General features: G+C 38.0%; 1 protein-coding gene across 11 annotated transcripts in view; it reads right to left on the reverse strand.

Moving 5' to 3' along the window:
• NEK10 (NIMA related kinase 10) overlaps window positions 1-25752 on the reverse strand; it is a 226355-nt gene that overhangs the window by 110757 nt on the left and 89846 nt on the right. For 7 of the 11 annotated variants that reach the window (XM_047738527.1, XM_047738536.1, XM_047738554.1 and 4 more), the window contains one exon: window positions 21859-21934. In XM_047738527.1, coding sequence (XP_047594483.1) covers window positions 21859-21934 — 76 coding nt within the window. Of the gene's footprint in view, window positions 1-5783; window positions 5803-7115; window positions 7153-17358; window positions 17388-20030; window positions 20050-21858; window positions 21935-25752 lie in introns of those variants that run through there. The other 4 variants (XM_047738586.1, XM_047738570.1, XM_047738595.1 and 1 more) reach the window with 4 other exon arrangements.

Here is a 25752-nt window from a genome sequence, read left to right on the forward strand (position 1 = left end):
GTGGGTGGGGGATGGGGTAACTGAGTGACAGGCATTAAGGAGGGCACGTGATATGATGAGCACTGGGTGTTATATGCAACTGATGAATTACTGAACTCTACATCTGAAACTAATGATGCACTATATGTTGTTTAATTGAATTTAAATTTAAAACAAAACAAAACAAATCACAAAAACCACTAGCACACCAAACGTAACAACACAGATTAAGGATTATATGCCATGACTAATTAGGATTTATCTCAGAAATTCAAGAGTGGTTTGAAATATGAAAATCAATCAATGTAATACACTACACTGACAGCGTGAAAGAAATTATCTCGATAGATGCAGAAAAAGCATTTGATAAAATCCAACTCTCTTTCATGACAAAAGCACTCAACAAGCTGGGAATAGAAGGAAACTTTCCCAACCTAATAAAAGACATCTGTGCAATACTTAATCAACATCATACTTATCAATAAAAACAAAAAGTGTTCCCCCATAAGGGTAAATACAAATATATTAAAAAACAAAACAGAATTTTTCCTGATGCAAAAAGGACCTTCCAATGCCCCCTACCCCTTTTTCCTAGTGCATTTACCTTAGATAATTTGTCATTGTGGGTCTCTGGGTGGCTCAGTTGGGTAAGTGTCTGACTCTTTTTTTTTTTTTTAAGATTTTATTTATTTATTTGAGAGAGAGAGAGAGAGAGCGCGAGTGAGAAAGCACGAGATGGGGGAGGGTCAGAGGGAGAAGCAGACTCCCTGCTGAGCAGGCAGCCTGATGTGGGACTAGATCCTGGCAGTCCTGAGATCATGACCTGAGCGAAGGCAATGGCTTAACCAACTGAGCCACCCAGGCGCCCCTAAGTGTCTGACTCTTGCTTTTGCCTCAGGTCATGTTCTCAGGGTTGTGAGATCAAGTCCCATGTCAGACTCCATGCTGGGCATTGAGCTGGCTTAAGATTCTCTCTCTCTTCCTTTCCCTCTACCACTCCCCATCCCCTCTCTCTCCCTCTCTAAAAACAAACAAATAAAACCTTGTCATTTTGAATCCTTTCCCTGTCCCTTGAAGATACACATAAATCTTTTTAAAACCTAAATAAGCCTTTTGTCAGTTTTACAACCAGGAGTCTTTTTCTCAAGGATCTGAGATCCATCTCTGAAATGTAACCATCAAAGAAGATAGTGCCCCTACCGCCCAGTTCCCATGGGAGGGTGGGAGTCTAACTTCAGCTAGCACCTGGCTTCAAGTCACAAGCCTACCTCCTGTCATAAAGATATGAGAAATTTGTTTTTCTTTTGGATAAGGGCAATTAGCAAACATAGGTGGCTACCCCCAATTACCAGGTGAATTTAGCATGAACTATGTGTGACAAATGCTTCAAGTAAATGAAGACTAGTTATCATTTATCTTGAAAACATGTACGTAATGGATTGCATCTGCTTAGTTACATTCTCTTTAGTGAATTACCTGTGATGCAGACCCCATTCTGGTTTGATGCTTATTCAGTAATAAAACTGTTTTCTCTTCGACTTTTGTGGAGAGTTTGTCTGGCTTGGCAGGAGATTTTCTTTTAAGTTTATATTTCCCTAATATCTCCTAAGATTAGGAACAAGACAAGGAGCTGTCATTTCTATTCAAAATTGTACTGGATTTTCTAGCCAGAGCAACTAGGCAGGAAAAGAAAATAAAAGGCATTTACACTGAAAAAAAGGAGAAAAACTATTTCTATTCACAGATGGAATGATCTTATATGTAGAAAATCTTGGAAAACATACAAAAACAGTTACAGCTAAGGTTGCATGATTTAAGATCAATATACAAAAATCAATTATATTTTTATATACTAGCAATGAACAATCCAATATTTAACGAAAGAAGTACACTACTTGTACACCGAAAATTATATAACATTGTTGAAAAAAAAGATGACCTAAATAAAGGGAAAAACATCTTGTATTCAAAGAGTGGAAGACAATATTGTTCAGATAGCTGAATTAGATTTCTCTTATTGTTATAACAAATTATCACAAACTTAATGGCTTAAAACACAAATGTATTATTTTCCAGTTCTAGATGGTTCCAAAATGATTCTGTCAGGCCAAAATCAAGGTTTTGGTAAAGCTGCATTCTTTTCTGAAGGTTCTGGGGAAAAATCCATTTCCTTTCCCTGCTTCTTCCAGTTTGTAAAGACCACCCCCATTCCTTGACTTATGTCCCTTTCCATTTTCAAAGCCAGCAATGGCCGGTTCAGTCTTTGACATAACACATCATTCTGACACTCTTCTGCTTCCCTTTCACATTTCAAGGCACTTAACATTACAATGGGAGCAACACCTCCATCTGCTACCTTATTCCCCTTCAGCATGTAAATGGTTCCAAAGACTACATTAGGATTGTGAATATCTTGGGGCAGAAGGTAGCAGTGCAGGGAAGTGGGGGGTTCACCTTTCTGCCTATCGCAATGAGAACATTCACAAAATTGATCTGCAGATTCAACTCATCTGGGGTTTTTTGCAGAAATTGACAAGCTAATCCTACAATTGATAAGAAAACACACAGAACACAGAATAGCTAAAATAATCTTGAAAAATAAGAACAAAGTTGGAGGACTCACACTTCCTGATTTCAAAACTTACTACAAAGCTACAGTAATCAAGGCTGTGTGACAGGTATAAGGGTACGAATATTTCAAATAAATCTTTATATTCATGGTCAAATGATTCTTTATAATAATGCCAAGACAATGCAATGGGGAAAGAATTATCTTTTCAACAAATAGTGCTAGGACAACTAGATATCCAGATGCAAAAGAATTAATTTAAAACTCTATCTCACATCATATATAAAAATTAACTCTAAATTTATCACAGATCTAAACATAAGAATTAAACTATAAAACTCAGGGCGCCTGGGTGGCTCAGTCATTAAGCATCTGCCTTCCGCTCAGGTCATGGTCCCAGGGTCCTGGGATCAAGTCCCGTGTCAGGCTCCCTGGTCAGCACGAAGCTTGCTTCTCTCTCTCCCACTCCCCCTGCTTGTGATCCCTCTCTCACTGTCTCCCTTTGTCAAATAAATAAATAAGATATCAAAAAATAAATAAATAAAATAAAACTATAGAACTCTTAGAAGAAAATATAGATTTAGGTCCTTATGACCTTGAATTAAGCAACGATTTCTCATATATGATACTTAAGCACAGTAAACAAATCAGTAAGTTGGATTTCATCAAAATTAAAATTTTTATGCTTCAAAGGACACTACAAGAAAGTGAAAAAAGAATCCATGGAATCCGGAAAAAATGTTTTTAAGTCATATACCTAATAGGGGCCTGGTATGCAGAACAAGTAAGAATTCTTATGATTCAATAATTAAACAAATATAATCCAACTTACAAATGGGCAAAAAAAAAAAAAAGTTGTTCAGCATCATTAGTCACAAGGAAATGGAAATCAAAACCACAGTAAGTTAATACATCATATCCACTAAGACAGCTAGAGTCAAAAAGACAAATGTTAATAAGTGTTGAGGATACTAGGGAGAGACTGGAATCCTGACTTGTTGCTGGTGGGAATGTAAAATAGTGCGGCTACTTTGGAAGACAACTTGGCAGTTAGCCAAAGAGTTAGACACAGAGTTACCATATTGAGGAGTATGACTCCAGACTGTGCTGAAATCCTATGTGTGATCTTTCAGGTCTGACCATAAGCAGTTGTAAGGCTTTGGTTAGCAGGTCTCATGGAGGATAGTTGCCCTCCCCACACCAGACCTGGTGCATTGTGGGTATATTACAGCTCCTAGAGGGAGTTACATTCAAGGACTCAGCCCACCCTGAACCCCAACCAGCCATTTTCATATGTACAGCTGCAGTTCTAGCTCAGGCACCTCCATTCAGAGGCCTCTTCACCAAGGACTTAACTGGGACACTTTCCAGGAACCTCAGCCAAGACCACCTTATGGGGGCCCTGGCTGAGGCAGGGCTCTCAGCTGCTGGCAACACTTTCACATACTATTAATGAATAGCCATACATACTGTAAATGTATAAAAATATGGAAGAATATACACCAGCTTCAGGGTAGTGGTTACTTCTGGGGAAGAAAGGAAAACAGAGTTGGGAGAGGTCTCTAATTGAATTCATAACATTATTTCTTTAAAGAGTTTTTTTCTTAAGTGAAGATAATAAATTTATTAAAACTTAATGTGCATAAAGGGATATTTGTTAATGTTGAAAATTTTCATAACAAAAAATAAGAAATATTAAAAATAATGGTTAAGACTAGATAGTGGGATTATATGTGACCATAATTTTTTTCTTGACACATTTATATATTTTTCAAATTTTTCCAACTGACACAAATTTCTTTTATAATGGTAACAAAAAATACATGTGTCTTTCAAAAATGTATCACTACCAGTAAATCTACTTAAGCAGAAACTGTAAAAGAAAAAAAAAAAAAAAACCAGTACAGGTACCTGGCTGGCTTAGTTGGTAGAGCATGCAAGTCTTGAGCTCAGGGTTGTGAGTTTGAGCCCCAAATTGGATGGAGAGATTACTTTATAAAAAAAAAAAAAAAAAGAAAACTTAAAAAATGAACCAGCATTAAAATCTCATTGTGGTATAAAAATCTCCAAACATATTTGTTAACAGTTCAGGGTTGAGAAATGCTTTTTTTTAAGAAACACAAGCCAAAATTAGTATCTAAAATATATATAGAACTTATACAACTCAACACCCCAAAACCAAATAATCCAATTAGAAAACGGAGAGAAGACATGAACAGACATTGCTCCAAAGAAGACATACAGATGGCCAACAGACACATGAAAAGATAACCAACATCACTCATCATCAGAGAAATGCAAATTAAAACTACAATGAGTTATACCTTATACCCATCAAAATGGCTAAAATCAAAAACACAAGAAACAAGTGTTGGTGAGGATGTGGAAAAAAAAGAACCCTCATGCACTGTTGGTAGGAATGCCAACTGGTGCAGCCACTACGGAAAACAGTATAAAGCTTCCTCAAAAAGCTGAAAATATAACTATTCTATGATCCAACAACCACACTACTGGGTATTTACCCAAAAAAATACAAAAACACTAATTCAAAGAGATACATGCACCCCTATTGCAGCATTATTTACAATAGCCAAATTATGGGAGCAGCCCAAGTGTCCATTAATAGGAGAGATGAATGAATAAAGAAGTTGTGGTATGGAATGTTACTCGGCCATAAACAAGAATGCAATTTTGCTATTTGCAACAATATGGATGGAGCTAGAGAGCATACTGCTAAGTGAAGTAAATGATTTATTGCATACCATATGATTTCACTTATATGTGGAATTTAAGAAACAAAACAAACAAAGCAAAGGAAAAAGAAAAAGCAGAGAGGGAAAGGCAAACTAAGAAACACTCTTAACTAGAGAGCACAAACTGATGGTTACCAGAGGGGAGCTGGGTGAGGGATGGGTGAAATGGGTGAAGGGAATTAAGAGTACACTTATCATGATGAGCACTCAGTAATGCCTAGAATGATTGAATCACTATATTGTACACCTGAAACTAATGTAACACTGTATGTTAACTATACTAGAACCAAAATAAAAAGCTTGATTAAAAAATTCAAGCCAAGGGGCGCCTGGGTGGCTCAGTGGGTTAAGCTGCTGCCTTCGGCTCAGGTCATGATCCCAGGTCCTGGGTTCAAGCCCCACATCGGCCTTTCTGCTCAGCAGGGAGCCTGCTTCCTCCTCTCTCTCTGCCTGCCTCTCTGCCTACTTGTGATTTCTCTCTGTCAAATAAATAAATAAAATCTTAAAAAAAAAAAAAATTCAAGCCAAAATGTAAAAGCTGAAGTTTACACATAGCCAAATTATAAGTGTCAGTCAGGAACTGAAATGCAAATAATTATAGCTATAATAGTTATTCCTATCAATTAAGGTCCTTTTGAAAACATGACCTTAAATAAACCAAGATTATCTGAATGTGTTTATTCAAGCTATTACTGCAAATTACTCTGTGTAGAGCTATAGTTAATGATTAATAGTTCTTTTTTCTTAGAGCTGGAACATCTAATTCAATAGTTTTCAAAGATTTTCTAGCACACTCTCTTCTTATTAAATAAAGTACAAATGCACAACGAATAGAAGAGATCAAAACAAAGATACTCTGAAGTAGGAGGCTGAATCCTGAGTTCCTGCTTGCTCCACAGATGTTGCCCTCTCTCACACCTTTAAGTCTCTTCAACGGCTCCTTCCCCTCTGAACAACTTTCTCTCCTGGTTTCTGACCACCACTACGCCCCTCACATTCTTCCACAGCAGTTTTCTCTACTGGTTGTGGCCATAGTTCTACCTGACACAGCTATCACCCTTGCCCCTGCAGTCTTGCCTTAGACCTCACCACTCCCCTGAAATCCCTAAACTTGGTAATCACTGTCTATCCGCAAATCCAAGCGATATTTTCCTTCAGGTTTCCCTCCTAAAGCACTCTTGGTAACCACTACCTACCTGCAGATTCAAGGGATATCCTTTGTTCTTTCCACTGAGTCATGTATTCACCTTATCAAAATAACAATGCTCAGTACTTAGCCTTTCTATAGCACGGAATGCTGTTGACCTTGGAAAAGCATTGTGCTCCTTCTTGAAAACTTTCTCATGTCTTGTCTGACACTATTTTCTCTTGGCTCTCCTTCTTCTACCTCCTCTCTGCCTACTCCTTCCAATCTCCTCCAAGGCTTCCTCTGTGTCTACCCCATAAACGCTGTGACTCCTCAAGGTCTTGCTCAGCACTTGTCTGTTTCACAACCAGTCCCATCCAGATGCTGATGACTGCGTCTCCTCACCAGCCAAGAACTCTTCCCTGAGGCTCTTAAAACATATTTTGGGTTACTTACTGGACATGACAGCCTTACAACCTCAAAAGCAACTCAAATTTAACATGCTCAAAACTAAATTATTCACTTCCCCTTCTTTGTAAATTCTTCCCTATGTCTTCCCTAACCATGCAAATGCTTTGTGGGTTGAACTGTGCTCCCCCCCAAAATGTACTGAAATACTAAGGACCTGTGAATGTAACCTTATTTGGAATTAGGGCCTTTGCAGATGTCATCAAGATGAGGCTACACTTGATTAGGATGGACCCTAATCCAATATGATTAGCATCCTGATAAAAAAAATTAAACATAGACATAAACAGACACACAGGAAGAATGCCATATGATGACAGATGCAGAGTTTGGAGTGATGTATCTACATCTATGCCCATTCCCAGATCTGTCCGGTCCTCCTGGACCCTCATCAGCTTATTCAATAGAAAGCTCCACTTCCTAACACTGACAGCTGTCTAGTCACCCACAGTGAGGCCTTGCTCCATCCTGGATTCCCTCATGGCAGCCTTGGTGAGAGCTACAGGCATTTCTGCACCCAGGCCTCTGCCAACTGCTCTATGGGAGACTGGCAGCATACCACTGCTCCCAGAATACTTCCAGTGGGGTTGAGTAACACAACCCAGAAGTATGGAGAAATTATAGCCTGTAGGATAGACGTCTTTGACCAGTGAGAGACAGAAGATTAATTCTTCTCCCTTCCTCCCCCATTGGATTTCTTTAATATACAGAGGTTTCTCAAGATCTGTCCAGAGACATCCCATATGACCAAGTAACTGGCTGCTTCCTAGTGAAGCTCTGACCAGCTTGGTGACACACCACACTGTATTAACTGTCCCTCTTTCCTCATTTTTTGATTTTCCTTACCCTTGATGCCCTGGAATTACCACTCCCATTCTTCAAAAAAAAAAAAAAAAATCATGTTTCCCATTAAAAGTAGAAATAATGATATCCTTCTCATAAGACCACTGAAGGTATTATATGAGACAACGCCCAAAATAATAAGTGCTCAAAAAAGTGTTACTTATTATTATTAATAATAAATAGACAGAGATTCATCACCATTTTTGCATTCCTCTTCCACTTTTGTGGAGGGAAGAGGGAATTGGAGAAGTGTGCATCTGATGTCCCCTCTTTAATCTTTACTGTACTCATTAAAACCCATTAGTACTACACCTGTGCCACAGAGGCACTACAGCCCATTTATGGAGAAAAGGTACTTATTAAAGGCCATTAAGAGTCTGACAGAGTCTCTGTGAGGACCCCAGGGTCAGAAACAATACTCCTGGCACAGTTAACATCACTGACCCAGGGCAACAGACATCAGAATCCCAACATTACAATCTTCCACCACAACTTCTGCCCTTGACCCAAACTGGACTCTGCCCAGCACATGCCCTCTCCCGTTTTCACTTGCAAATCCAACTCCTGCTGAAGTTATCTGAATGATGGAGTCTGAGTCACATGATAACCACTTGCTACAGCTATAAGGAAGGTGAAGAAAACACATTTTTCTAGTGACTTGCTTAAGGAGAGGATATTCATCAAGTAGGAAAATCCCCAAAGGTAGAACCTGTGTTCCAAAGTCATCTGGACAGTCAGAAAATATGACAAATGTCTAATCTATATGTGTTTGTGGAATTGTCCCAAACCAAATAAAATATAACTCCAAATAAAAAAGAAAAAGAGGGGCACCTGGGTGGCTCAGTGGGTTAAACCTCTGCCTTTGGCTCAGGTCATGATCCCAGAGACCTGGGATGGAGCCCCGCATCAGGCTCTCTGCTCAGAGGGGAGTCTGCTTCCCCCCTACCTCTCTGCCTGCCTCTCTGCATACTTGTGCTTTCTGTCTGTCAAATAAATAATAAAATTTAAACAACAACAACAACAAAAAAGAGGAATTGGAGGAACAATTTACCTATTGAGGGAATTCTTGTAAAGTGTATCTATCATGTGTCCAAAGCCTGTGACGCTCAGGCCTGGGGGTGAGCACTAGCCATTTTGTGAGTTGACCTAACAGGTTCCTGGGGTCACAGGAACACTTTGGGATACCTCAGGCGAAGTGGGCTAAATGCTTTGACTCTGGGTCACCCCTTGCCAGCCCTTAGCCAATTGCCCAGAGTAGTTAAAACTCAGAGATCAAAGTGAACAGAAACAAATTCCATTTCAGCTCAATGCGAGTTATCAACCATGAGTTAGAATGTTAGAAGAGAATATTACCTGGTCAACCAATATCTGTAACATTAAGATGATAGGGTTTTTATCCTTATTTAAAAAAGATGTATGAGAAAATGGAAATGAAAATATTGAAACAAGAATACAGATCACTTCTATCAAGTTAATTATATATGAACAGATTGGGAGGAAAGGTCCTGTTAATCAGAGAAGGTGCCATAAACATGCCTAGTTACCAACAACCAACCATTTGGTTAAAAACTACTCCATCGAAAAGCAGTCCGTTAAGACTGATCTGGTTTAAATTCTGACATTGATACATATAAAGGCCTAAGACTGATACAAACAAAGACCTAAGAACTTCTAGCTAGCTATTCTTATCTTAATGGCCATAAAAAACTCTGGTGAAAATGAAAATTTCTTTTAGAAAATGAGAAATTAATCACCAATGAATTTCCCCAGTTACTGGATTTTCCACGTATTGATAATTATTTTGCTGTAAAAATTTCTTTGCCTTCTTATTTCTAATTGATTTTCAGCCGATTATACATGCCCTATGTCATATGAATTAGGGAGAAGCTGGAAATAATTTTTAATGTCTTTAAAAAGGAGACTGGTTGCCTAATTTATGATTTACCCAGATACTAGAACACAATATGTATATAAAACTAAGGTACAAAAAGAGCATTCATTTATATCAGTGCATGTGTGTATGTGCATGTGTATCTATATATTTGCACAGAGAAGGATTTGAAATTGAGACATGAAGTGGTTTTTTGAGGTTTGTCCCACCTCTGGCTTAGTAAGATTATGAGTGTTCCTAATAGGATTCTTTTCTCATTATTTTCTGCACTAAAAATATACTGCTTTTATAATAAGCAAACAATAGAAGAAATTTTAATCAACAAGTTTTGAACTTTTGGGGGACTCAGGGGTTTGTCGTTCTTTGTTTTATTTCTGATTGTCATCCTTTGGTTTTTAATTGACTTTCAGTTCAGGATGCCATATTTGGCAGGATTTTCAGATATTTCTGTTTTTATGATGGCAATATACATGTACTATTGGTAACCTATCTTTCCACTTAACAATATACTATGCATATGCTTTTAGGTCAACACTTTACTATAACACCAATTACCATTATTTACCTAGCCAACCTAACCAGTCCCCCATTTCATTGTACAACAGCCACAATAGTTGGAAATAATCTAGAAATAAAATATCAAATACACAGGGGAAAAAAAAAAGAAAAAAGTTAAAAATAAGTAAAAATGTTTATGTATCTAAAAACAATTCTGAAAATTACAGTTAACAGATCACTGATTTTAAAAATCAGTGATGAGAAATATTCATTTATAGTAATTTCATTATTTGTTTACATTGGCACCATTACCAATTTGTTTTCAATCAAATTCTTTGCAAATCACCTGAAGCCCAACTAATGTAGGAAAGCTCTGGAATTTATAGTGAGGGTAACTGTGGGGAAGGAGGAAAGGAAGAAAAAGCAGACTGGAAGATCTTCTAGGGACATTTACAATTTTAATTTGCTCCATCAGTAAACGAAGTCAGTAAATGAAACAAAGTAAAATCAGCCCTTATGTGGAACAAATGCATATATTTGAGCTAAAAATGAGGCACTAAAATTGCACTTTAAAAAAGGAACTTGGGGACACCTGGGTGGCTCAGTTGGTTAAGCAGCTGCCTTCGGCTCAGGTCATGATCCCAGCGTCCTGGGATCGAGTCCCACATCGGGCTCCTTGCTCGGCGGGGAGCCTGCTTCTCCCTCTGCCTCTGCCTGCCATTCTGTCTGCCTGTGCTTGCTCTCTCTCCCTCTCTCTCTGACAAATAAAAAAAATAAAATAAAAAAGGAACTTGGATTCCTCCTCGTCAGATGAATTCATGTGGCCTAAGGCATTAGAAAAGGTTTAGTATGGGCAGTTTTTTTTTTTTAAGATTTTATTTATTTATTTGACAGAGAGAGATCACAAGTAGATGGAGAGGCAGGCAGAGAGAGAGAGAGAGAGAGGGAAGCAGGCTTCTCGCTGAGCAGAGAGCCCGATGTGGGACTCGATCCCAGGACCCTGAGATCATGACCTGAGCCGAAGGCAGCGGCCTAACCCACTGAGCCACCCAGGCGCCCCAGTATGGGCAGTTTTTTTGTGGAATATCTAGAATACCGAATTACAGGTTTAGAACTATGAAGAAACAGGGAAGAAATTTAGAAGGAAAGACTTAGAATATTTCACTATATGAAGAACTATTAAATGATGGGTAGTGATCCGCTCCTTTGCACAGTCACTGAAGTCCAAAAAGCATTTCAAGTCATAAGAAAAGGAATTCAATTAGACATAAGAACATTTTTGGGTTTTTGGCTTTCTGGCTATAGAAATTTCAATGGCAAAGGCCCAAAACAATGAAAAGAATTTATAAATCACTTCCCTTGGAGAACTTCTCCCCCTTAACCTGTCATGAAGATGGTGAAAAATGAACCAGATAAGCACTTGTTAAGTTTTGCTTCAAGAAAGAATACAAATTAAATGTTCTTTTTCAGGTTTCTCTAATCCTACTGCTTTATGGTATCTATTAGAAGGACCATAATGAGAACCAATTAACTGTAAATACAGTGAGGAGTCTGGGCAATTAAACAAATGGATTACATTCACCCAGCGATTACACTCCAGCCATCAAATTATCAAGCACTGCCTACTTCGAGTCACAAACAGAAATTAAATTCAGATCCAACAGCCTTGAAATTTCTCATTGTACATCGACTGCCATTTGCTTGTCTCTAATGAAGTTTAAAAAAAAAATAGCTAGCATATCGGTTGACATCACACATTTCGTATTTGTATTCAAGCCAAATATCACCAGCTTTTAAAACTCAAGTACATAACTAAATAAAGTAATTATGATAATTTTGCAAAGAAGGATAATACAATCTCTCAATTCTAGTATATAATTATACAAATGCATTCCTCTAAATATAAAATCACACAAAAATGTATAGTCTTGCTCCTTAACAAAAGACTGATTTTTTAAAAAGCAGTCAAGCAAATTCCAAGTAAACTTCAGACAGCCTTTATATAAGCTAGTCGACACACTCACAGAGAGAAGATTCCTATCTGCTTCTGATTTTTAGTTATTACTTTCACAGCTATTTTCAAGTGATCATTACATCATCTGCATCACATTACCATCTTCTTTACGAGTTCAGAACTATAGGGAGGCAGAAAATCTCTCAGGATGAGATTGTGAAAAAAAAAAAAAATTCTCACCTCCATCTAATGAGGAGGAAAATCTAAAACAAGTTGTTGGGGACTTCTTTAATGACTTCCCCCTATTGACATGGAAGACTGTCCAGAAAGAGTTGGGAAGATTTTATGTTGGCTCAAAGAACAGAAGAGGATCGGACACATTTCTGCCCAGCTTCCACAAAGACTTTGAGGCCACACTGCAAGTGATTTCTCATGCACCAGAGTGTTTTCCCTTGTAAGTCAAAGCAAGTTCTGTAGGTGTCTTCCCTACTCCCCTTCACGCTTACTTTTTCAGAGCATACTGGCCTGAGTTCCAACCATTTGCACATTTGTCTGAGGATTTTTCTTAACCCGTTGGACGTTCTTTGCCTGCAGCACAACAGGCCAGAAGTATCAGTCAACTTGTATATCTCAACTTGTGTAACCGACCTTAACCAATGGTGGGTATGACCTGGTGTAATCACCCCATTCTCTCCTTTTGGGTGGGATCATTGAGTTATACATTTAAACTGGCCCAGTAGGTTTGAGATCCAGTCGCCCATAGTGGTGAATTGCCCCCAAGAAACTCTTTATTTGTTGTCTTCCCTTCCTTGTCTCTCTTCCCCACGCCTCTACCCTTGTTTCCTAGGATCCCCTTGCACATGAACCCTTGTCTCAGAGTGTGCACTGGGGGCAACCTGAAGTAAGGGTCAAGCGAAGATATGTAGCAAGGTTAGGGAACCAGAGGAACTCACTGATAGGCTTTGTACATACAAGAAGAGCAAAGTTGCAGCTGGGTCTTAAGGAAAATGGAATCTAGGTTTTGCCAGAACTTTCCCTCTCTTCCTCTTATTCTTCCTTTTTTTTTTTTTTTAAAGATTTTATTTATTTATTTGACAGAGAGAGATCACAAGTAGACAGAGAGGCAAGCAGAGAGAGAGAGGAGGAGGCAGGCTCCCTGCTGAGCAGAGAGCCCGATGTGGGACTCGATCCCAGGACCCTGAGATCATGACCTGAGCCGAAGGCAGCGGCTTAACCCACTGAGCCACCCAGGCGCCCCTCTTCCTCTTATTCTCTCCAAGTACTGGCCTCTTCTCATATGGACCTCCACTATGGCTACAAACACGGCCACCACACATTGCTGGGCCTTTCACATTTCAGTTTTACCTCTTTACTGAGTCCCAGCCAAACACATTCTCAGGAAAGAATTCCAATTGGATCAGCTTCAAAGAAGAGAAGACTCCCACTCCTGCCATTTTCTCAACAGGGACAGGAATGATAGGACTGGCCTACCTTGGGAGAAACGCCAAATCTGAGCAACCCAAACAAGCCACAGGCAAGATCTCCAATGCAGTGGGACTTACTAAACCATCTGGAAGAGTACCTGAGTGGAGTGGGGGAAGAAATATTTTCCTAAAGAATAAAGCTGGTGCTCCCAGCTAATATTTATTGAACACTGCTATACTCCAAATGCTAGTGCAATCTACTTATCTCTATTTTTCTAGCTACCTATATATCTATCATCTATCTTTTTAATCCTCACAACAACCTTATGCAGTAGGAACTATCACTATCACCACCAGTTTTGCCATTTCAGATAAGGAAATTGAGACCCAGAAATAGTAAGCTACTTGCCCAAATTCAAACAGGAAGGTGTAGAGCCAGGAGGAAACCCAGGCTGTCCAACCTAGAGTCTGCACTACATTACACTGGTTCCTATAGAAGGACAGCCCTGCAGGCAAACCCTATGACACCTCATTACTACTCTCACTGCTGTGATTTGGAGCATGGTTTTATAAAGTTTATGGATGAAGCAGGTTTTGTTATAAAAATTGGGGATAAATTGAGGTAAATAAGGTAAGGTGATCTGGGTGGACTGGGAGGAAAACACTTTATGGGAAATAGATAAGGTTCTCTTGAAACCCTGGAATACTAAGGTGGGATTAGGTAATGTATATAAAATCTTTCAGAATTTACCCACCAAATGTGTGGATCCAGCAAGTTTCCGTTTCTGTGAAAATGAGGTTTTAAAATGGTTGAGTGTTACCAATATGTATTGAAGTTACATACAGTTCACATTTTCAAATCTTTATTTTGTCATTTTATTATAGACCATAATATTGTCCCAGATTGACAGTTTATTGTTTTGTTATGTGTATTTTCTGGAAAATTCCCTCCCTAAAGGGCAGCTTAAATTTCAAAATATTGGACTAGTAATTATCATCCTACTTTTTGGGAGAAAAACAATATCTGCCATCTCAAAAGAAGTTTTCTTTTATTGGCATTGTGCTATAGCCTCTCCTAGGATTGTTAAGGGCATTCTGAAATGCCAAGATTAAAAATCAATAATTAATATTAAGTTTAAAATGTAATAATAGTGTAGAGTATTAATATTAACTAAATAAGTTATGAAATAAATTGATGTAAAAGGATTTATGATTGATAATGTCATCAGGTAATACATTCTTAAGAATAAGACAGTGAATGCAGCACTGACTGCGACATAACTAAAATGTTTCTTTAATTCTCTACCTGTGATATAATTTGACCTTCATATTTCCCCATTGTTCAAATCCTCTGCCTTCCCCCACAGTTTCCTTTCTCTGTTTACCCTCATCACTGTTCTCTTTTCTCTTCTTTCCTTCTGACCATTTGATCAGTCAGCCAGACCCGCTTCCAAGCAAGTCCTGCCATAGCGTCTTAATGGATGGAAACTATAAGTCACTTTGTATAAATCCTGCATAGTGCACAGACCACGGTAAAACCATTATACAGAATAGTAGAGTGCCCACTCCTCTCCCATGGGCCTGTCCCTCGAGTTCTGCAGCACTGGCAGCTCCCCATTCTACCCAGAGCTTTCCATACAGTTCCTACGGACTTTCTCTGTGCACCTGCCAGAGGCTCACATAAGCACTGTGTGGCTTACAAAATCCTTGATCATTTTACTGTGTATATGTATATGTGTGTGTCTCCCCAAATTATATTGAATTCTCCCTATGGGAAAGAACTAAGTTATCTGATCCTGACAATTGCTGATGTACTTATATAAGAAAACACGTGAAGTGATGAACAGTTTCATTCTGCAGGTCTTCTGAAAAAGAGTATTTCCATTAAGGGACTGCCAGGCTGAGAGATACCAGGCAGCTCTATAATGCCAAGAGGAAAATTCCAGATCTCCCACTATTCCAACATAAATCTCAACCCAGCCAAACCACAGCTCCTGCTTTCCCCTAAATATGCTGAGTCTGTTAAGAATTGAACTGAAGGAGAATTTCATTTTCACACTGTGGAGATGTACCAATGCTTTAAGTATAGAGAAATAAATTATATTGTATTGTATGGAAATAAAGGCACTGACCATGCCATGGCAGTAGTGTGAACCTATTCTACTAATGCCCCATCCTCAGGTGTGTTCGGCCAAATCTTGGACTTCATATCTTAGCTATCGATTTAATGCCTCCTAGCTCCTAATGCAGCCTTCAATAAACAATGGCATTCCTTTAATTATTTTTCCTATAAAGTGAGCACCATGTTAAGTTCTCTCTGCAGATAGTGCTAGAAGGACACTGCCGGATGAGAGGGTTCCTACAATTCCCAGCATGGGCCAGGGTAGGCAGTACAGGCATGAGATGATCCAGGGGAACTCTCTTAGAATGCCACTCTATCACAGTCTCATAAAAGGCTACCTGGAACAGATTCGAGGGGCCCTCAACAAGAATCAGCACTCACTGTCAGATATGTGAGGCTATCTCGGACCTTCTGGACAAGACAATACTTCAGTTGGATGTATCCATGTAAGTGAGCCCAAGGAAACCAACAGAGGAACTGCGCAGCACACCCATACAAACTGTTGTTAAGTAATTAAATTTTGGGATGATTTGTTCTGTAATAGTAGATAACCAAAACATATATTTTTTCATCATCAAGTAATTCATCTAATTTCTTAATTATTCAATACATTGTGTTTAAGAATAGGAGGATATTTCCTTTAGTCAAACCACCCCTCCCCCCGCCACCAACAAAAACATGTTAAAGTAAAAAATCTGACCATCCTGTAATTCCTTTCGCACTTACTTCTAATAGGAAATGTGGAATATTTGATATAATGCCTTGAATATCAAATGTTTAAAATGGCAAACTAGACAAATAACTCAGGTAAATGTGGAGAAAGACATCCACTGCTTACAGACCAATGTTTACTTGTAAAAAGGACTTTAAAAAGGTAAAGAAAAGGAGATGTAGAAACCGAAGATATGTGATTTGGAATTACCAACCAATAAAGAAGCAAGGACGTCTACTGACAAAATCAAGCATGAGAGAACTCCCTTTCTTGCTTTTTGTGCTGCTGGGTAGACATTATGGGGTAGAACACCATTAATAGATGCTCTCCAGTGGTTTCTATCTTGCAGCTTCCATTTAAATTTGTGGGACCACGTGACATATTCTACTGAGTCTAAGATGTATTCAGAGTTCAGTTTGTGTAAATAAATTCTGAGTTTGTTCAAAATTCACTCCTACCTCATCTAAGTGTCTGTGTGTGTGTATGCATGTGTGTGTGTGAGTGTGTGTGTTTATGTGTGTATTTATAGAGCCTTGGAGGGTCTGTGGGCAGAAAGGGGTGAAATTATATATTATTCAGGTATATCTTATCCTGCTGGCCACAGAGAAGCCATAAATAAATGCAAATATAGGTAAAAGCATCCCCCACATCCACCTGCTCAAGGCCCCAGTATGGAAAGTTCTGTTCCTCCAGGTTCCCTGTCTTTGCATGCTAAACACATACTCCTTCCCTTTCACACTCCTCAGCTGCTAGAAAAGTCCTCTTCCTTCCTAGTAACCAAAGCAGCCATTCAGGGAGCAAACATAGAGACAGGTAAGAATGATCTATAAATAAACACAGCACAAGTAATTCTTCTCTATTGTAATTATTCAGAAATGAATTTGAGAGGTGCCTGGGTGGCTCAGTGGGTTAAAGCCTCTGCCTTTGGCTCAGGTCATGATCCCAGGCTCCTGGGATGGAGTCCCGCATTGGACTCTCTGCTCAGCAGGGAGCCTGCTTCCCCCTCTCTCTCTCTCTGCCTGCCTCTCTGCCTACTTGTGATCTCTGTCTGTCAAATAGATAAATAAATAAATCTTTAAAAAAATACTGTTAAAAAAAGAAATGAATCTGATTCTTAGACACCATACAATCTATATAGTCAAATGAGTGCCATCCTTTCAAATTTTAGACTCCAATTAGCAGATACCAATCACTGTGATTTAATGAGCGCTTACTATATGCCAATCCGGCATTGTTCCAAGCATGCAACCTGTACTACCTCACTTAATCTGACAACAATCCTAGAAGGTAGGCACTATTAATAATCTCAGATTACAGATGGGGAAACTGAGGCACAGAGAAATTCAATCATTTATAACTCTCAACAGTAGACCCAGGACTTAAACCCAAGCAGTCTGATTCCAGAGCCTATGCTCTCAATAATGACCCTACCAATCTGCCTGCCAATTTCACATCCTTTTTCCAATTATGCTCTCATTCTTTAAAATTCTTCTTTAGCAATTTCCCTCAGGACCAATTTATCAGTCATAGAAGAACACTTGTCTCAATAACTTCTAATCATTCCACATTTTATTTTTTTTTAATGATAATATCCTGTATGATCCCATTATTCACTGTTCTGGTAACTATGAAAGATATAAAGTAAATAAATAGAAAAAATACAGCAGGCTCTGGCACCAAAGTACTTACTGTTTCAAACTAAAAATGTTCCCTTTAAGCTTCATGAAGGCAAAAGTCAGAAAAATTCAAAAGTATATTAGTGCTTTAGACCCTGATAAAAACACACATGGATTTTTCATCATATTAAAATATAGAATATGGAGTATTTTTACAATGCAATATTATTTACCCATTAAAAGGAAGGAAATCCTGCCATTTGCAACAACATAAATGAACCTAGGGGATAATATGCTAAGTGAAATAAGCCAGAAAAAGACCAAAAAAAAAAAAAAAAAAAAAGCTGATTTCATAAAAACGGAGAGTAGAGTGGGAGAGTAGAGTGATGGTTGTTCAGGGTTGCAGGAAGGGAGAAATGGGGAGATGTAGATCAAAGGATACAAAATTTCAGTTATTAGAAGAAAGAGTTCCGAGGAGCTAAGGTACAGTATGTATCTGTGATTAATAATATGGTATTGTTTGCTAAAAAGTTGCTGAGAGTAGAGCTTGAGCATTGTTGCAAGAACACAACAGACGAAAGTTAACTATGTGGATGGATGTGTTAATTATCCTGATCTTAATAATCATCCTATGATGTATATGTCAATCAAATCATTGTGTTGTATATTTTAAATATATACAACTATATGTGTCTATTTTCCCAATTACTTAATAATGTTTTAAAAAAGGCATTTCAGACAAACAAACAAAAAACCAAAATGACTCATTTTCATTTAAAATTTTTTTTCATTTTAATAATTCAAAATATTTATTAAGATTCTGTAAGTCTGTTCTTCAAGCCCCAGGGAAACAGCAGTGAACAAAGTCAACAACAGCCCCACCATCATGGAGTTTGTGTTTTAGTGGGAAAAACATAGGATAGATCAATTAAAATATGACAAAATGTCAGATAGAGGCAGATGCTATGAAAATATAAAGCAAGAGTAAGGGACAGTCAGAAGGAGGCTGCTCTTTGGGGTAGATGATCAGGAAAACCTCCCTCCAGAAGTGACATTAAAGCAGATACCAGAAAGAAGTAAGGACATAAACTCTGTGGCTAGCCAGAGAAAAAGAAACCATGTAGGAGCATTTTGAAGATCTGAAGGAACAGCACACAGGGGAGAGAGAGAGATTAAAATTTTGTTACAGTCGAAAGAAGCAATTTTCTTTTTTGCTCATTGTGTCAAGTACTGTTCATAACCATGCAAGTATTAGATCATTCATATAATAAATACTTCTGGTGAGCCTATAAAATACCAGACTCTGGGGTGGGGATAGTGGTAAACAAAATCATCCAGGCATATCACAAAATAAGTGAAAAGTTCAACCATATGAAAGAAAAGTGCATGAAATATGTAGACCAGGGAAAATACATGTTGGCTAGGAGGTTTCTCCAGAGAAGACAACACTCCAGCAGAGAGATGGAGGATGAAAAAGATTTAACCAGATGGCCAGTGGGGAGGATTCTAAGCAGAGGGAGCAGCATGTGCCAAGGCCCTGTGGTCAGTGGGAACACAGGTGCAGCAGCTAGAAATCAATAGAGTGAGGGCAGGGTTAAAGTAAAGATGATGACTTGGCAGGGGCTAGAACATGCAGGGTTGTGGGCTTGTAGCCACACTGAAGACTTGGTCTTTAAATAATTAGCAGCTGGAAGTTACTGAACTGTTCTATGTCATTTAAGAGTTCTGAGTTTATTACCGCATTTTTCAAAATGCAAGAGGTACAGTCAATTGTTGGGTGTGCTTCACTTTGTCTCTGCTTGTCCAAGTTTACCTGCAGGTTTATTATCATCCATCCAATGGAAACTTCCCCAGCTTTCCTTTAAATTATCTAATGTCATAATGTGAATGGGATTACACTAAGCAATAAAGTCTCAAAGAATTCCCATTCCAGGATTAGTCAAAGTTTTCCATTCATTTTAGCTCATACTTGCTTATTATCCAGAAATCCCAAATGAGTGTTCCATGAAGAACATGCCTAAAATGTTTCTCAGAACTTCAAACTCTAAAATTTGCTCTGAAAATGCCATTGAAGATAGTGTGCAGTCTTGGACTCTGGAATTGAAGTAAGACATACAGATAAAAACCAGAACCAAGGACCATATTTGGAGACTATTTTCTATGAGAAGGATAACAATGAACTGCTTCATAATGAATCAAATCAGAGGAAGAAAAGGAGCTTTTATTGACCTTCTGTTCTAGCACAATCAGTCCAGTGTCCACAAACCATTTATCTAGCAGCTGAGATATAGAATAAAGAATGCTCTGAGGCACTTCCTACAAAAGTAGATAAAGAGAACTTTCTTCCATTAAATAAGGTAATATTTGAGGAAGCAAAGGCAAAAGAAAGAGCAAAGGACAGGGGAACATCAGACTCATCAAAAGCTTGGGCCTCCAGAAGGCAGGAACAGGCATCCTATGTCTACATTAATAGTCTCAGAGAAGTTCAGGATTATACAAAGATTATAGAATTTGGTGGGAAACACTTTGGGGATGGCTAAAAGGACAATTAAAGAAAAAGGCAGGAGGTATGAGACTCAGAGCAGGGAGGGACCATGAAATATATCTGTTTTATTTTTGTCCAATTCACAAACTCAGAAAATGAAGATACAGAAAATTCCAAAAGGAACTGGACGTGTCACTCAGTTTATTAGGGAACGTCCTAAATTTGCAGTCATTACTTGAGAGAATAACTAGCCAACAGGGTCAGAATTGTGGTAGGAACCCTGACACTATTCTGAATATTCTTGTAGGAAAGGCATTTTTAAAATGAGACTGTTGGGACGCCTGGGTGGCTCAGTTGGTTAAGCAGCTGCCTTCGGCTCAGGTCATGATCCCAGCGTCCTGGGATCGAGTCCCACATCGGGCTCCTTGCTTGGCAGGGAGCCTGCTTCTCCCTCTGCCTCTGCCTGCCACTCTGTCTGCCTGTGCTCACTCTCGCTTCTCTCTCTATGACAAATAAATAAATAAAATCTTAAAATGAGACTGTTACTTACAGAGAATTTCCACCCTCCCTTGAGAAGATTTATTCAGAATCCTATCCCTGGGAATTAACTGCACAACAACAGAGTAGATTAAAAAAGAAGATGGAAGTGTCTAGATGGCTTGACCTGCTGAAAAAGATTTGAGGATATTTCCCTGAATGTGTTATGTCTACTGATGACTCTATCTGCTTGCTAATTTGAAAAGATTCAGACAAATGATACGTGATCAGCAAAAGAAGATTCTCACTGCCTAATAATTAATGGATTGTAAAGGAACCCTCAAAGCATGCTAAATAAGTTACAAGTGTTTCAATTCATCAAAATATAAACACCCATTTAACCAAGAAGCGGCCAACTTTATAAACATAGGTCTAAGTATATATGTCACCATTTATTCATTCACTCAATAAAATGTGTTCAGACCCTATTATCTCCTGGGTGCCAGGATACATATTAGTACACAAAAAGCCTTTCTCCTGCCCTTGAATGTTTACAGGAAGAGAGACAAAAATAGTCCTTTTCCATGCAGGTACAATAAAATATTCCAAGTGTCGTGGTGAGTAGCGAGTCTGTTAGTTCCTTCACAGATTCAACAACAATTAATTGCACACCTACTATGTGCCAAGGAACGTTTCAATTTATAAGTAATGAAAGTAGTCTCCATGAGGGGCTGAGTTACCCTAAAGACAATTTCTTGTTGTTATTTCAAACACACATAATGATGTATACTTGTGTACATGTGTATTATCTGGCTAATTGAGGAAAACATTAAATAAGCTCCTTTTCCCAAAATCGTCTTTCTTTTGCAAGCCAAGACATGATACTAAAGCCCCAAACAGTTAGGTGTGCTGTTTGAGAACCATAAAATAATTGTCCTTACCAGGAATACAGGATTGTTCCAACAACAGACGTGAGTTTACTGTTCTCTTGTTTTTGCTTTGCCAGCCCAAAGTCAGCTATAATTCACAAAAAAACGCAATGTTATTATTATCATGGTTCCTTAGCTTTTGACATTCTGCACAATAACTATTAAAGTTCACAACAGAAAGCTTTAACCTTCTGTCAAAACGTGCCATGTGCCAATCTTCCACACCACTCGCAGTCTTAATTAATCACATGCATACAATAGGCCACTGTGCTAGATATTTTGAAATAATGAGATTTATCACTAAAAAGCTAAAATAAGTTTTGCTGACTGAAAAGTAGGGCAAAGGACTTATCAAACTTGTGATTCCACTTTTTAGGTTACCTTTATAAGTTTCAAATAAATAAAATGAATCTGATATTTGCATATGCCAGCCATCACCTCATTTGGACAGGGGGGAAAAAAAAGCTAAAATAAGGTAAGCCTGAATAACCACCATAGAGACCTGAAAATCTGATATTAAATGGCATCTAACTGTACTATCACAGTAAATAATGATATTGAGAATATCTCAAAATATATATCAACAAACAATTGTGATTTTCAACTTAGAACACCAAATATTTATATTTAATATGAGCACTAGCTGTACTTTTTTTTTTAAGATTTTATTTTATTTATTTGACAGAGAAGAGAGAGATCACAGGTAGGCAGAGAGGCAGGCGGTGGGGGCGGGGGGACAGCAAAGCAGGATCCCTGCTGAGCCAAGAGCTCAATACAGGGCCCGATCTCAAGACCCTGAGACCAAGACCTGAGACCATGACCTGAGCTGAGCCAAAGGCAGAGGCTTAACCCACTGAGCCACCCAGGCGCCCAAGCACTAGCTGTACCTTTCAAAGCACCTTTAGATACTTCTTTTTTTTAAACCACTCAACAACTTAGGTCAAAGTGACGGAAACAGATATTCTTCATAGCCTCTAACATTTTGAGAGATTTAATTAGCAGGGCTACACAAAAAGACAGTGCTGAACCAGCACAAGAATTCAGGGTGCTATGCCGAATAAAATTTGGTATTCACAATATCACTTTGTACAGGGCACCAAATGTTTATAATATTTCATTGTAGTGTCCTTTTTTAAAAAAGATTTTATTTATTTATTTGTCAGAAAAGAGAGAGAGAGAGCAAAGCAGGGGGAGATGCAGAGAGAGAGAGAGAAGCAGGCTCCCCACTGAACAGGGAGCCTGACATGGGGGCTCTCTATCCCAGGACCCTGGGATCATGATGTGAGCTGAAGGCAGATGCTTAACCAACTTAGCCACCCGGGTGCCCCTGCAGTGAACTTTAATAAAGGTATTTAATAATGTGTCTATACTAATATGTCTTTCAGGTTGAAAATATTCCATAGTAGTTAGACTTCAAACTAACAGTAATTCACATTATTAGTAACAATACCCATTTACTAAATAACTTTGAAATAACACAAATTGAGCTACTTGCATGAATTGCCTAATTGAATACTGCTAGCAATCCTGAAAGACAGGTGTTATCATGGTTAGTACAGCTTAGCACTTAAAGCAAGAACTCAAGAACCAGCCTCAGTTCAAATCTTGGCTCCATCATGTGCGACCAGATTAACTCTGAGTAAATTATTTAATCTCCCTTTGCAGTAGTTTTCTGACCTCTAAAATAAGGATTATAACAGCATAAATAGTAGTAAATAGTATGACACAATAACAAAATCTGAATAAGTTAACATATATAATCTCAGGGTAATACAGATTGAACAACTGATGCTTATTATTCAGTCTTCGCAGCCACCCATTTTATAAATGAGAAAACTGAGGCTCAGGCTACTTAGAGATTGAGTAACTTGCCCCAAGGTCTTACAAGGAGAAATTAACAGTAAGATGTGAATCTGGGGTTACTTAATTCTAAAGCCCCAAATCCTTATCAAAACACAGTATTACCAACAAAGAAAAAACAGGCCCAGATCATTTCAATAACAAATTCTACCAAACATTTAAGGAATAAATATCGATTTTGCACAAACTCTACCAGAAAATAGAAGAGAACACTTCCAAACTCATTTAACAAAGCCAAGATTACTCTGAGACCAAAGCCAAAGACATTAAAAGAAAATACAGAACAAAATCCCCCATGAAAACACACACACACACACACACACACAGAGAATCAAAAAAAATATAAGCAAGTAAAATCTAGGCATAGATAAAAATGATAATACATAAGGGCCATTATGCCAGAAATGCAAGGCTAATTCAACATTTAAAAGTCAACCAGTAGAGTTCACCATATCAGCACATTAAAGAAGGAAAATCATGTGATCGTATGTATGAAAAGAATTTGACAAAATTCAACATCTGTTCTTTCCATAAAAGTATAAATAGGTATGTACTTCCTTAACCGGATAAAAGGCATCTATAAAAAGCTACAACTAATTCTCTACTTAATGTGAATATTTTACTTTCAAGTTCAAAAACATGGGGCGCCTTGGTGGCTCAGTCATCAGGCCTCTGCCTTCGGCTCAGGTCATGATCTCATGGGATCAAGCCCCACGTCAGGGCTCCCTGCTCAGAACCACGTTTGGGCTTCCTTGCTTCTCTGTCTCCACCCTGCTCCTGCTTTATCTCTGTCGCTATCTCTGTCTCTCTCAAATAAGTAAATAAAAATATTTAAAAACAAAACAAAACAAGCTGGATGTCAACTAGATTTGTAGTAGTGATCATTTTACTATATATACAAACATCAAATTATTATGTTTTACACCTGAAAGTAATAACATGGCGTGTGTCAATTATATCTATTAAAAAAAGAAAACAAAAGATGTGGCAAGCTTGTTAATATATTGCTATACACTTTGATGAGATTGCTATATAAACAAATTGTTTAATGTGCAGTTCATAACTGAATTCTTAAAGCAAAAACTTTTTTTTCCTTCTGAAGAAGATAAAGAAGAAGAAGATGGAGACAAAAAAGGAGGAGGAGAAGGGAACATACTACTACAATGGCAGAGAAACAAATATCCAGGAATAATATGATAAAAGACATGAAAGATCAATGCAGGGAAAATTATACAATTTTGTTACAGTCATTAAAGACTAAAATTAATGGAAAGAAACTCCAAGTTCATGGATTAGAATTCTCAATATTACATAGATGCCATTCTTTCTAAACTAACTTATGTAATTCCAATCAAATGCCTCCAAATATTTTGGGTAGAATTTCACAAACTAAGTATAAAATTAACATACTTAATAGAAATAGAAACAAAAGGAGCCATCAATTTTGATAAAAAGACAAGATTTCCTATAAGATATTAAAAATTATCACAAGGCAGTATTAACTGAAGGATACAAAAAGAAAAGAAAAAAAAAAACAAGGCAAGAATGTTCCCTCTCACCATTCTTATTCAAGATTGTACTAGTGGTCCAAGTTGAAGTAAGTAAGTAAGCTAGTAAGTACGATACTTGTATACAAATCTTTGCAAACATAATTTTTAATTTCTTTTTTAACAAATTTGTTGCAGTGAGATTACTGGATAATACAATAAGTGTATGGTTAAGTTTTTTAAAAACTGTCAAACCAATATATTTTCCAGTACTTTCTCACCAGAAATGTATGAGTTCTAGTTGCTTCTAATGCCTACCAGCATATGGTATTGTCAGATTTATTTATTTAGTTACTTACTTATGTACCTATTTATTTATTTATTTTGGATTTTTTTTTTCCCTCAAGTAAGCTCTAGGCTCAAGGTAGGCCTTGAACTCATGACCATGAGAGCAAGAGTCACATGGTCTACCAAATGAGCCAGCCAGGTGTCCCTGTTGTCAGTTGTTGTTGTTGTTGTTGTTGTTTTTTAATTAACCATTCTAGTAAGTATGTAGTGA

The sequence above is a fragment of the Lutra lutra genome, chromosome 1 (assembly GCF_902655055.1).
Source record: "Lutra lutra chromosome 1, mLutLut1.2, whole genome shotgun sequence".
In the NCBI taxonomy this organism is placed as follows: domain Eukaryota; kingdom Metazoa; phylum Chordata; class Mammalia; order Carnivora; family Mustelidae; genus Lutra; species Lutra lutra.